The sequence below is a fragment of the Giraffa tippelskirchi genome, chromosome 1 (assembly GCF_054371585.1).
Source record: "Giraffa tippelskirchi isolate mGirTip1 chromosome 1, T2T-mGirTip1v1.2.pri, whole genome shotgun sequence".
In the NCBI taxonomy this organism is placed as follows: Eukaryota; Metazoa; Chordata; class Mammalia; order Artiodactyla; family Giraffidae; genus Giraffa; species Giraffa tippelskirchi.
Window position 1 is genome coordinate 145,363,322 of NC_137275.1, and position 14,925 is coordinate 145,378,246.

General features: G+C 41.5%; 1 protein-coding gene across 3 annotated transcripts in view; it reads right to left on the reverse strand.

Moving 5' to 3' along the window:
• ADAMTSL1 (ADAMTS like 1) overlaps positions 1 to 14,925 on the reverse strand; it is a 479,878-nt gene that overhangs the window by 39,664 nt on the left and 425,289 nt on the right. For all 3 annotated transcript variants that reach the window (XM_081499058.1, XM_081499072.1, XM_081499064.1), the window contains 2 exons: positions 4,626 to 4,838; positions 2,379 to 2,559 (listed from right to left, as the gene is read on the reverse strand). In XM_081499058.1, coding sequence (XP_081355184.1) covers positions 2,379 to 2,559; positions 4,626 to 4,838 — 394 coding nt within the window. The remainder of the gene's footprint in view (positions 1 to 2,378; positions 2,560 to 4,625; positions 4,839 to 14,925) is intronic.

Genomic DNA, 14,925 nt, shown 5'->3' on the forward strand with positions numbered 1-14,925 from the left:
GCATTCAAGTGTGAGGCAGAGAAGGGCCTGTTTCCCAGGGAAGATCAGATCCAAATCTGGGTCGCCTCCTGACCCCAGAGGCAGTCTGGATATCAGTTAAGCCAAGTTTTGCCTGCTAGTATGCACTGTTTTTCCTACCTCGCCTTAACCCACGTCTCATTTAATTTGTTTAATCCCCCAGAAGCCTACGAAGTTCCTTCCAGCTTTCTGGAGCAATTTCCCACCTCCATGAGTCACAGTCCATAGGTCTTATACCTCTCAGAGGGTGGTTTATGTGGTGACAGTAGTTGTTCTCAGGATGTTAGGTTCCAGCTGCAATTTGGATCCTCAGAAGTGAGACTGACCAGGACTGTGACAAATAGCTTTCCTCATAAAGCCAAGCTATAAGCTGGGAAACACTCTGAAATCCTTGGACTGTATACAGATATGGAGGGGTTCTTTTTGGAACCCCTGTGGTAATTCTCAAAGAGGAGGGGAAGGAGGTGTAGTTTGGGGAAAAGATTAGGTTCTTTCTAGCCATTTCATTCAACCTAGAAAAAACATTTTTTGACTTTATTGCCTTGAGTGGGGGGGAATGATCTAAATGAAGTGGCTGACACAGCTACCTGGGTCAAAGCGTGATTTCACAGTGTGATTCAAAAAGACAACTGGGCCCACACTTTGTGTGCAGAGGAGGCGGCTGACATGCCCAGGAAGCCTGGTGGGAAAACCAGTCAAAGATGAGCCTGTGGCCACTTCCTAGTCCAGTGGTGCCACATCTGGCTTTCAGGAGAGGTAAGTAGTAGGAACAGGGAGGAAATTTCTCCTGAATTTGGATCTGTGACTTATTTAGTTTGGTGGAACTTCCCTGCTCTGTTCGCCTTGGAGAGAGATGACTGCATGCACATTTCTAACCCACAGGAGCAGAGCCACTTAGGAGGCAGGCAGAAGGTGTTTTAAAGCCCCTGAGGGTGCTGAAACCCAAGCAGACCCAGCCATTATTTCATCTGCAGAAGTAAATGAGGCTGATTGATTCTGACTATCACCACAGCAAATCAAAATGTCCCTGGCATGTCCATGACCTCTTCTTCATTTCACACAGCTTGGCAAAGGCAGTCTTCCAGCCTCTTGTATCCCTGGTGAACGTCAGGGCTGCCTTTCAATCAACTTTTATTTCCAAATATACATTTCAGCAATTTTTCAGGAGCTGGGGTGGGGGCTTTAAGAAAGGAGAGGTACAGGCTATGTTACAGTTCAGGAAGGGAATAAAAGGACATTAATCATTCCCGTGGAAACCTTCCCGTCAGCAAGTCAAACTGCTGATATTAATGAGTGTGTTTCATATTTCATTGAGGCTCTCCTGGTTTCAGCTGCTCCTTATGACTCAGCTGGCAAAACACAAAGTGGTTGCCTAAGGAGTGGGTGAACGTCCCACAGATAGGCAGTAAAGGGGTGTTTCAGGGCTCGGCCAAGTCTCCCCAGGCTCGGGGCGCCATGTAGGTGCCAACTCCAAGCCCATCCATTATTCCTTTAGCTGCTGCCTGACATGGTGAGGGGCAAGGGCACTTCTCAGTGGGACTCATGGCTGTTCAAAGCTCAAGGAAGATGGAAGAGGCAGAGACTGTGGGTGTTGTTCTGGGTTATATAAGGAATCCAAATGCAGAAAATGTACAGTTGGCCCCCGAACAACACAGGTATGAACCACACGGGTCCACTTGTACTCAGATTTCTTTCACTAAATTCCTATTAGAGTACTACACCATCTATAGTTGGGAGCACCAACTATACAGTTATGGATGCTCAAGGTCACCGTCCCTAACCTCTGTGTAGCTCAAGGGTCAACTGTAAACCCAAAGTTGAAGCAACTATGGGAAATGAAAATTTATTTCAACTTTAGCAAGAAGCAAGCCTTTGTAGAAGAGAGGATAAGATTTCCTCAGCTAAAATGGAGTACTGATGAGCAAAGGTATATAGTTAGAAAAAAGGGGAGGGGTTGGGGTATAGACTGGTGATCACTATCCCCCAAGCACTTCAACCACAACATGTTGTTTTCCTCTTAAAACCAGCCTTCTTGCTGCAGGATGGGAACTCTCTCTTGCCAGGGCCTGGGATGTTCCCAGCCCCTAAACTGACCTTTTCAGGCCCTTGGGAAGCCCAGGCAGCTTTAGCTGACTGAGTGGTGAGGGGACAAACAACCGAGAAAGGAGGCTTGTCCTGCGGGATGTTTTCTGTGCAGTGGGGAGTCTGGTGGGCCGGGGCCGACAGAAAGGATGGCTCCTCGGCCATCAGGCTCCCTCACCGGCACTCAGTGTCTCTCACTCTCACAGTGCTTAACAAGGGCTGGCCAGGAACCTGGCTGCAAGTCCAGGCCCATGCTGGGGAGGGGCTGGTGCACTCACCGGGAAGGGCAGTCTCTCCGGTTGCAGGCGATAGGCTGCACAGCAGGGCGCACCTTCCCTGCGCAGTGAGTGGGGTCCACCTCCGTGCTGTTTAGGAGACACCGCAGGCGGGGCTGCTGAACACCCCTGTTGCCACAGGAGGCCGAGCAGGTTGCCAGTCTGTCCACAGACCACCAGTAATCTGTCACAGGAGGAGAATCAGAGGTGAAAAGAAGGCAGCATCAATGCTCATGCTGTTCCTTCTGAGCGGGGCGGGGCAGGGAGGGCATGAGATGCTGTTATGAATGAGGCTGTGCCCCGTGATGCTTCGTGTGGTGCGGTGGTAAAGAACCCACCTGCCAGTGTAGGAGATGCAGGTTTGATCCCTGGGTCAGGAAGATCTCCTGAAGAAGGAAATGGCAACCCACTCTAGTATTCTTGCCTGGGAAATCCCATGGAGAGAGGAGCCTGATGGGCTACATCCATGGGGTTGCAATGAGTTGGACACATGACTTAGCGACAAAAAAAAAGTGCCCCTCAGTGGGCTCCATTCCCAGCAGATCTGGGCAAGTCACATGGTCTCCAAGGGCCTCAGCTGGCTCATCCATAAAGTGAGTACAGTTCCCTTATCTCATTATGCTACTGGAGAACAGGATATAAAGAAAGTACAGGGCCTAGCCCTGGGCTTCTCAGGTGGTGCCAATGGTAAAGAACCCACCTGCCAATGCAGGAGATATAAGGGATGTGAGTTCCATCCCTTGGTCAGGAAGATCCTCTGAAGGAGGCATGGTAACCCACTCCATTCTTGCCTGGACAATCCCATGGACAGAGGAATCTGGTGGGCTACAGTCCATGGGGTCACAAAGTGTCGGACATGACTGAAGCAACTGAGCACGCATGAAGCACTCGGTCTAGCCCAGGCCCTGGCATATAGAACTTCATCAGTGGCTGTAGCTCTCATATTTTTAAACTTACTTCCTAAAGTACTTTTATTCCCCCTGTTTGTTTACTAGAAGGTGACTTTATTTTTCAACAAAGAGATATAAAAATATAAGAGGTACTCAACAATGATATTTAAAAGTCCATATTGGAGCTGGACTTTGTATATGTTACAGGAAAATAGCCTATTCGGAGAATATTCATTTATGGAGAATATGACGTCAGTAAGAAAGGCCATTTCTTTGGATTTTCTACTGGGGGGTCTGGGACTCACTGGTAGGAGAACTGTTAAAAATAACTGTGGGCTGGTAAATTTTGAGTGCTTATTTGTACAATTGTGTTTTACAAAACTTGCAGATGGACACTGCCTCCTGGTTTTCAGCAGAGACTGGCTGGCTGACAAGAAAATGCAACACTGCCTTTCCTATCTGGAAGGCCAAACGGTGGAGGGTGTTTAAGGGGAAAACCTATGGACTCAGAAAAATCTCCATTCTTATATGCTATTCTGGAATGAACTCTGTCCCTTCCCACAGAAACCTCCATTTTAGGATACGTGCAGTAGAATTTTGCTTTCCTTATAAGTGTTACTTACATACAGGCCACAGGTAGAACCAGTCTATGGAAAACTCAAAGGCCTCTCTTAGTTTCTATAACAAGGCCAGTTTGGGCTCCTTTCCACTCTTCTGGGCTCATCTGCTATCCTTTCTTGGGGCAGCGAATGCAGGCCCCATCCAAAGGCTCTCGGACCCGCCCGTGTGCCTGGCAGGTGAATGTGTGAGCCACACAGACTCCTCAGTCTGCTCGTGGACAGACCACAGGGCAGGGGCCAGGCAAGCACTCGACATGTGACTGCAGCTGAAGACTTCTGCATGACCCACCAGTCCTGGTGCCAGCCCCGACTCTCCAAGGCAGGGGACAGTAACCACATGGTTCACATCAAGAAGAAATTTTAAACCAACCCAACAGAGAAAACTTGTATGTTCCTAACAGGCAAGTGTGTGTGCTCTTTAGTGGTTAGGCCAGCATAAAGGAAACATCTGCTCTTCCCTGTGGTACTATCTCCTTGGTCCTGAGCAGCAGTAACATGATGAGCAGAAGGGCACATCTATGAAAGCAGCACTGCCTTTTCCAGGTTCTGCTGAGATGCAGACAAGTGGCTTTTCTGAAGAGAGCCTCATGGTATGGCAACATGGTTGGGTTTCCATTTTCACATTCTTAAGAACCACTGGGGATCAGAAATCACTTTGTTCTGCTAGAGAATTAGATTCCCAAGTAGACTCTCTTTTTCAAGAAGCAAGCCTGGCACCCAGGTCCTGAAGGGTTTCTTACCTTGGATCACTAAAGAGGCCTTCTGCACGAGCATTCCTGCCTCATTCTGAGCAAGGCAGCTGAAGTCCCCGTGAGATCCGCCACTAAGATTTGCAACCTGGAGAATCTGTCCAGCTGCCAAGATATGATACATCAGTCCTGTGACATTGGCCACTGGCTGGTCACCGTGGAACCAGGTAATATTGGGAGTAGGGTCACCTTTGACAGGGCAGCCTAGAAGGAGAGGAGAGGAGAGGTAAGTCATGGATACAGCCAAAAAGGACACATTCCTGATGAGCTGCTTGACTGTGTCCATGGATTTTGAGGCCATACATTCAGTGTTGCTTCCCTATGACATTCCCAAGCAAATAGGAGATATTTCTGTTCTCTGGGATAGTGGGAAAATGACTGTTATTCATTCAACTAGAGGAAAAAATCCTGGGGAACATGAAGTATCTATTTTAATCTAAGTCCCTATAATAATTTAAAAAAAGGAAGCAATTAAGATTTACTCATTGAATGTGATTTCACAGATTAATTAGTTCCTGTGCCAATTGTAAGATAATTGCTTTACAATATTGTGTTGGCTTCGGCCATAAATCAACATGAATCAGCCACAGGTATACATATATCCCCTCTCTCCTAAACCCGCCTCCCATCTCCCACCCCTCTAGGTTGTCACAGAGCACTGGGTTGAGCTTCCTGTGTTACAAAACAAATTTCCACTGGCTATCTGTCTTACATATGGTAATATTATGTTTCAATGCTACTCTCTCAATTCATCCCACTCTCTCTTTTCCCCGCTGTGTCCACAAGTCTGTTCTCTATGTCTGCATCTCCACTGCTGCCCTGCAAATAGGTTCATCAGTACCATCTTTCTAGATTCTGTACAGATGTTAATATACAATATTTGTCTTTCTCTTTTTGACTTACTTCACTTTGTATAATAGGCTCTTATACTGAAAGAAGTCACTCCTTCAAATGCAATGTTTTGGGGAAAAAACCCATGTACTAAATAGTGATAATTAAGAATCAAACTTTAATTGGTAAATATCTAATGTCTGCCTCCATTTTACTCTTTATGTGATTTTCAAGCACCAAATTTTCAACAGAGACTAGAAAAACAATTTTAAACACTGATCTCATTTCTCTGGAAGTCAAGAACTTTGGTCTTTTGACAGCTCTTCTGACAACTAAGCCTGCATTGGACATGTACAATGTCATACTTATTACATAGTCATTTAACTTACTTTGTTTCATTAAAATTCTGAAATATTAAACTGAGATATGGTGTCTGTTTAGCAGCATAAAATTAGTAAAATAAACTGCAATTGTGAGAGGAAACTCATTACCTCTAAATTTGTACTTGCTGAATTTGCTGTTGTGACTCCAGAAATTTAGCTTCCAGAGAAAAATTATTTGAAAATTTCAAAATGCAAGATAAATCATTCACAATAAAGATACTAGAGGTTTTTTACTCAGTTCAGTTCAGTTGCTCAGTTGTGTCTGACTCTTTGCGACTCCATGGACTGCACAGTTCAGTTAAAAAATATGTATTTGGTGCCTAGTGCTCTGGGGACAGTTAAGTAAGTTATGACTATCTTCTCTTTTTCAAGGAGATCTCAACTGGTATAGGATGCAAAAAAGCACACTAATATAGCTGAGATGTAGGCAGAAGATGGGATCAGTGAGACACACAGATGGTCACCTGCATGGATGTGTGTGCTTATGGATCTGTATGGAGAATGGATCTCCTAACGTTGACTTGCCCTGTGTTCTGGGGGCAGCACTGTTAGGATTTTTATAAGATGTTTTCATAACACAGGAAAGGTCTTTAAAGAGATGATCTAGCTTACTGTCAGAGGCCCAGAGATGTTGAGAAATGTTAAGAGACCATTCCAAGATCAAAGCCAGACCTTCTATCTGACTCACTGCCTTCTGTTCTTTCCCCCATACCTACTACTTGTCTGGCTGGGCACCAACAATTTATTCAACTGGCCAAAAAGTTTGTCTGAGTGTTTGGCCAACTCAGTACTTAGGCAGTTTGATACCTCCTTCCATTGTCTGCTTATTCCCTTTATTCCCTTGCCTTTTTACATTTTCACTGTGGTTATGTAGGTTGAAGTAGTGGCAACAGACTGCTTTGCAGAAGGGCCCTAGAAAAACAATGCTAAAATTGACCCTCAGAAGTTCAGTCTGGAATATCATTACAGGACCCAGTTTTTCACTCCTCCCTATGTGGACTCACTCTGCAGTGTAATTTTGAAGGGCCCTCTCATGAAGGGTGGAGTGTGTTTCCCCTCCTCCTGACTTTAGTTTTGGCCATGTGACTACTCTGGCTGATAAAATGGCTACTAACAAACACTAGAAATGAAAAATCTGAAAAGGAAATTAAGACAACAATTCTAGGATTTCCCTGGTGGTCCAATGGTTAAGAATATGCCTGCCAATGCAGGGGACATAGGTTCAATCCCTGGTCTGGGAGGATTCCACATGCTGCAGGGCAGCCAGTGCCCTGCACCACAACTAAACTGAGCCCATGGTCCACTGCAACAAGAGAAACCACAATGAGAAGCCTGCACGCTGCAACTAGAGAGTAGCTCCTGCTTGCCACAACCTAGAGAAAGCTGATGTGCAGCTACAAAGATGCAGAGAAGCCAAAATAATAAATAGCATTTAAAAAGAAAACAATTCCATTTATATGACTATCAAAAAGAATAAAATACTTAAGAATAAACTAAACCAAGTAGGCAAAAGACCTGTACACTGAAAATTACAAAACATTGCTAAAATAAAGAAGAACATAAATGAATGAAAGGATACAGGAGAGTGAAAAGGTGACTCACACGAATGGAGAAAAAATTTACAAATCAGATCTGATAAGAGATTAATATATAAAGAATATAGAAAGAATTCCTACAACTCAACAAAAACCACTAACCAAATTTAAAAATGAGCAAAACACTTGAATAGACATTTTTCAAAGTTAGGTAAATGTTAATAAGTACGTGAAAAGATGGTTAGCATCACTAATTGCTATCGAAACACAAATCAAAACCACAATGAGATACCACTTTATGACCATTAGGATGGCCATTATTTAAAAATGAGAAAAAAAATTGAGTTGATGAAGATGTAGGAAAATTATAATGCTTGTGTATTGTTGGTAGAAATGTAAAATGGTGCAGCCACTGTGGAAAACAATATCAAAACTCCTAAAAAAATTTTAGAATTACTCAGTAGTTATTCTACTTCTGGCTACATATCCAAAAGATTTGAAAGCAGGATTGAGTAGATATTTGTACACCAATGTCCACGGCAGCATTATTCACGATAAGCCAAATGGCGAAAACAACTCAGAGGGCCATCAACAGATAGATGGATAAGCAAATGTGATAAATATATATGATGAATATTATTCAGCCTTAAAAGGGAATAAAATTCTGATACATGGGACAGCATGGATTAAACTTGAAAACATTAAGGAACGGAAGTCAGACAGCATAGGACAAATATTGTCTGACTCCCCTTATATGAGGTACCTAGAGTAGCCAAATTTGTAGAAACAGAAAGTGAATGGTAATTACCAGGGGCTGGAGGAAGGAGACAATGGAGTATTATTATTTAACGGTTGGGGTTTCCATTTAACATGATGAAGAAGTTCTGGAGATGGATAGTGTGAGGTTGTACAACAGTAAGAATGTAATTAATGCCACTGAACTGTACATTTAAAAATGGTTAAAATTGTAAATTTTACGTTACGTGTATTTTTCCATAATAAAATAACTGAGGTGGCAGATGTGCTGGGTGCCAGTTTCAGTCCTAGACCTCGAGAGACCTGGTGAGTTTTTACTTGTGCTCTTGTGCCTTTGCCATCACTGTAGAAGAACATGCCTGGACTCGCCTGATGGTCCCAAGGGGAAGATGAGAGAAATGTGGAGAAGAGCCAAGTCACTCCAGCCAAACCCAGTTTAGATCAGCTGAACTAAGGAAGATCAGTAAGAATAAATGATTGTTCTTTTAAGCCATTGTGTCTTGGGGGTTTATTTTAATGCATCTTCAGGGATGGGGTAGGGTAACTAATGGATACATTTAGGGAATAGGGGCTTCCAGATCACCTGTGGATCCAAGGCATCCAGTAGGATGGAGTTTCTACCTGTGTGCTGACCCAGCTCTCACCTGACCTAGATCACCATCTCAGAGGAGCAGGCTCCCCACATGCTTCTGGTGGCATCTAGGCATCTATATGCCGCGAGGTTCATGGTGGTGTCACTGCACACCTGTTATGAAATGAATGTGCGGATAGCCTTGGGGAGAGGTGCATAGAGATCAAGCCATTGGGGACCTCAAGGGACCCAGTAGCACCCACTCCCTCCAGTCCCGTGTCGTCTGGAGTTAGACGTTGGTTTAATTTTCTAATAAAAGGCAGGGAAGCTGTATGTTTGTTTAGGCAGACAGCATGATTTCAAAACTGAAGTTTGAAACAAGTACAGCTACTTGGACTTGCTGAAACAGACAGATCTATAGATCTATGTCTTCCTATCCCATCTGCTTTAAAGAAGAAAAGGTGCCATGTGCTGCTGAGATGCTGGCTGCAATAATTGTTTTACTTGATTGTTGTGGGCAGAGTGCGGTGAGACTGACTAGATTCCAAATTGAAAAATAAGAACCTTGCTGTTCCCAAGGAAACAGGAGATATTTGGCCAGGGAATCTCTCAGTTTAGCTCTAATCTTCATTTTCTCAACTCCATTAGGATTAGTTTTCTGAGAGACCATTTAGGCAGGAAAAGGAGTGGTAGCAGCCACAGGCTGTTTTCTGTGGCTGATAAAGTTACTTATCCAGGAGCCAGAAAACTTAGTCAGCTAAGTGGTATATTTGCATAACAATTACGTTCAAAATCCTTTTTCTTTCCTGGAATCAGAGGTCAGACTGTACAGCTAGGCTATCTCTCTTAGCTCATCTGTGTCCTGCATGTTGGACCCATTTCTAGGGCCTTCCAGCTTGGTGCTTCTAGTGAGCATGAGGGCTGCCATGGATGTGGAGTTTTTGAAACTGAACGTGAGAAAGACTCTTGAGGAGCAGTGATGAAGACTGAGCATTTGACAAGCTACCTTCACAGTAATGCCTCTCACTCTGAAACCTATCAGGGTGAAGATCTGTTTTGTAGGAAGTTTTGAAAGAAAAAGCAGTTTTGTTACTTTCACATGTAGTTACACAGATACATGACTCTCAAAAGAGAACTCTAGATTTTGATAACGTTCTCTGGTTTCTGTTTTCCAATCTATAAATAAGAGCTTTTGATTTAATCAATACTTTTCAAATTGATGTTCCTTGGGGCCCTAAGGTTTTGCAGAGGTATGGGGATGGGGAGAGGGTTGGGGAAACTTGATAGGGAATCTGGGTTCTCTAGATGGGGTTTTGGGGCCTTTATCCTCATTTCAATTACAGCAGAATTAATATATTGGACTTGTGCATAAGGAGATTCTTTTATTGGTAACCAGTGGATTAGAGGATTTTTAAAATGCTTTTAGGTTCTCAACATCATCTCAAACTCACTGTTCCCACCCCTCTTCTCAGATATACCAGTGTAAAGGGCAAAGAAGAATTAGTCAGTCTATGTTGTTTAGATCAATATGTAGTAAAATTGAACTATGCTGATGAAAGGCTCCTGGAAGGGAAGTTATATACGGAGATTATTGAGGATTAAGAAAAATAGAGACCATGGATAGTAGAAGAGGAGTGCAGTCTAGAAGATACAGTATGAGCAAAGGTACAAAGATGAAAAAACTGGTGATGTGTCTTCGAGAAAAAACTAAGTTGACTTGATTGGAACATGGGGAACAAAGATGATGTTGGCATGGTGGTAACAGTTGCAATAGAGAGGATCTTAAAGGACAAAATATGGTCTTTTGGGAACCCCTGCAGGTTTCTGAAGAGAAGGGTGATCTAGGCTGGCTTTAGAAGAATCATTAAGGTGGTTCTTTCTAAGATGTACTGGCTTGAGAGAAAGAATCCAGGATATCAGTTTAGGGATGGCAAGAAATGAGACATATTTGCAAAGGTAGCTCTAACAGGATGTAAGTAGAAGTGGGTGGAGACAAAGAAGAGAAGCTGAAGAGACTGGAACACTAGTGGGATTGTTAACAGAAGCAAGTAAATCAGGAAAAGAAGCTATTCCTTATTTCTACCCCTATTGATGGATAAATTCAGTTTTAAGCATATTGACTTTAAAGGTTGTGACAGAATCAAAGGATGGAAAAATCCACTGATATGATTAAAATGGAAGTTAGTCAGCAGTAAGAACTGGAGATAGATTTTGGGAACCAGTCTCATAGATGTGTGGAAGAAGTCTTCAGTGAAAAGAGGCCAGGTCTCAGGAGAAGACAGTGGAGAACTCTAATGTTCATTGATTGAAGGAGAGGAGGCATTAAAGGGGTCTATGAGATAGAAAAATTGAGACCATGTGATGTCATGGGAATCCAGAGACGAAAGGGATTAAAGAAACAAGTTGCTAGCAAATAACTGAGTTATACAAGAGTTTGTGGAATGAATGCGTGATTTCATTTTTTTTTTTTTAAATGAAAATAACAAACGAAACATATTCTTTCCACAACCACTCTCCACTCTCTGAGCCCAGGTAACAGAAAGGTAAACTTCATTCCAACTTATGTTTTAATAATGATCAGGAATTCCAAGTTAGTGCAATTGGAAATAAAAGTGTTCTGCAAATTCAAAACATGCCACTCAGTGCTATGTACACATATTTTTTTAAGACAATTTACCTCTGGGCCTTGAATCTTTAGAAGTATACCAACAACTGTGTTATTAAGAAGATAAAGGATAGAAGAGGGTGAATGAGAATGCTTTAAATGTTGCAAAACAGGAAAGGAATAGATCTTGGCCAGAAAACTCTCAAAACAAGGGATTGACTAGGGATTGTAGCATCCAAAAAATGGTGAATAACTCAGTTGGACTATCTTAAAACTTAAACAACAACAACAAAATACACAAAACAATAACTCTTGGAGAGCACTAAAGAGTAACCAAAAGCAGTGGCAGAAACAGAAGAGGAGTCTGTCCTAGAAACCCAGGAACTGCAACAGGAGTGATTTGCTATCTAATGGCTTTTTGCTGAGGAAATTCCTCAATCCCCATATGACCCAGGTTGCTGGAAAATGTATAGCTTTATTGTCTTGAGATGTCAGAGGATAGTGTCTGGGGGCTGTTAGAATAGCTGGAAAGTTAAGGGGTAAAATCCTTTAAGATAAACCTTAAAATTTGTATAAATCCTGTCCAAATTCTTTTTAGCAGACCCCAGAGGATCCCAGCAGAAGGACAGCAGCTAGAAGCTGACATCAGAGTGGAGAATTCAGTTCCCACTGCAGGGAAGACAGAGGTTGAGTCCAGCTAATTTAACTGCCTTTTAGAACAAAACCAAACACTCTTCAGAAGAATATAACAGAATCCAAAGTCTTTCTAGTATATCATATATAATTTTTATTATACAGTTAAAAACCACTAGGTAAGATAAAAATATAACCCATACTCAAGAAAAATAGCAGTCAAGAGAAACCAATCCTGAGATGATGCAAGTGCTGTAAAAAATGAGTGGACAGTGACTTTAAAGCAGCAATTATAAATACAGTTAAGGACTCAGAGGAAAGTCTGCTCATAATAATGAAAAGATGGAGTATCTCAATAAAGAAGTAGAAATTATGGAAACTAATTCTAGAGCTGAAACAACAAAAAAAATGAAATGATGTTTCATTTGATGGGCCTAACAGAAAATTGGAGATGCCAGGAGAAAGTGTCAATGAACATGAAGATAGTTTGGCAGAAATTATCCAACATGAAGAACAGAGGGGAAAAAAGATAGAAGGGAAAAAAAAAAAAAACCACCAGAGCTCCACTGACCTGTGGGAAAAGAAGTCTAGGATATGTGTAACTGAAGCCCAATAAGGAAAGAAAAAAATGAGACAAACATATTAGAAGAAAGAAGAATAACAAATCTCCCAAACTGAGAGAACCATAAAGTTTCAATAAGGTTAACAAACCACCTAGAAACATCATACTCAAAGTGATGAAATTAGTATATTAAAAAAAAAAATCTTGAAAGCATAATGGAGTAATAAGGACTGGGTTTATTCTCTTGCCATAAACACCTAGAAAACTGGACAAAAATGTATGAAACTACTGTTTTTGGACATTAGATAACAGACAGTAGATGGCTGTGATTCCTGAAAGAAGAGAAATAGATTAGGTGAACCCAATGAATTCCCTGCCTTCCTGCTTGGAGGAACATCCTGAGCTGCAGAGTAGGGAGGATGTGATCATTTCCTAGGGTTGCCAGAACAAAGTACCACAGACTAGTAGACTTAAAGGACAAAAATGTATTGTCTCACAGTTCTGGAGTCTAGAAGTTTGAGATCAAAGTGTCAGCAGTGTCAGTTCCTCTGAGGGCTGTGAGGGGTGGTCTGTTCTGTCTGTTTTAGCTCCTGGTGGTTCCTGGCACTCTTTGGTGTTCCTTGGCTTGTAGATACGTCACTCCAATCTCTTCTTTCATGTTTGCATGGATTTCTCCCTTGAGTGCATGCCTGTCTCTGTGTACAATTTTTTCTCCTTTTTATAATGATACCGGTCAAATTAGATTAGGGCCTATCCTAATGACACCATTTTAACTTGATCATCTGCTCAGACTCTATTTCCACATAAGGTCACATTCACAGGTACTGAGGGTTAGAGATTTCAGCAACTTTTGAGGGGCTACAATCCAACCCATATCAAAGGACTATCCCAGGCCGAGCATGACAATCTGGACTAATGAATGAGACAAAAAACAGAGATCAGTGAGGTTGAGGCATCTGGCAGTTGAGCAGAATTCTAGAAATGAGAGTGTTATGTAGAAAAAGAGCTCCAGAAATATGCATAAATTCCTTTTGAGTCTTTGCCCAAATAAAGATGTACACACACAGAGCGAAACTCTACACTGACCAAAGATCAACCAGGGAGCTGTGAGTTTACCATTTCCCAAAGCTCTGGAAGGGCTAGAAGGGCTTCAAATTCTGACCAGCCAGTATGCAACATCCTTATTCACCATGAGAGGAACTCAATAGAGACCCCAGATGAGCCCCAGGGTAAAGCCTACTATAGACTAGCTCTTAATCAAACTTCAGAACAAACTTCAAAAAGATCAAATTAAACTTTGAATAACTTAACTGCTTAAGAGAAGAAAATCCAACAACTGCTAGAAGACAACAAAATCTAAACACTTGGGATAAAATTTACATTGTGTAGCTTTCAATCAAATATTACTTGATAAGTCAAGAAGCAGGAAAATGTGACCCATCATCAAGATAAAAATCATTCAGAGGGAACAGATCTAGAAACAACAGGGATGATGAAATTAGTAGACAAAGATATTAAAGCAGGGTATTAAAAATAAATATCTAAAGGAAAATATATACATAGTAAGAAAATGGAAGTTTTAAAAAGAATCAAATACACTTCTAGAAATGAAGCACATTTCATAAAATGAAAAATTCACTAGTCAGGATTAGTACAAGATTAAATATTATGGAAAAAAGATTTGTGATATTAAAGATGTAGTAATAGAAATTAGCCAGAATGAAGCAAAGAGAGAAAAAAGATTGAAAAAAAAAATCAAGTAGTCAAACATATGTTAGTCAAGGATGTGGTTATACAGGTATATCTGCCAAAATTGTATGGCTAAAGTTTGTGCATTTTAATAAATGTAAATTTTACCTAAAAGAAAATGAGTCGGTACGGGGGTGGTGGGATGTTCATGGAAGTAAAAACAAAACCGGAATGGCAGGATACTGTTTGTTGAAGCTGGGTGACAAGTGTATGGGGTTCATTATGCTGCTCTGTTTACTTTGTATATATATGAAATTACCCATAAAAAAGAGGAAAAAACATGAAATTATTGATCATCAGAAATGGCTCAGTGTCCAAAAATATTGCTTTTCATATATTCACACCTACCGTCAATTAATCTTCAACAAAGGAGGCAAGAATATATAATGGAGAAAAGATAGTCTCTTCATTAAGTGGTGTTGGGAAAGCAGGAGAGCCACATGGAAATCAGTGAAGTCAGAACACACCCTCACACCACACACAAAAATAAACTCAAAATGGCTTAAAGACTTACACATTAGATGTGATAGCATAAAACTCCACGAAGAGAACATAGGCAAAACATTCTCTGACATAAATCATACAAATGTTTTCTTACATCAGTCTCCCAAGGCAATAGAAATAAAAACAAAAATAAACAAATGGGACCTAATAAACTCACAAGCT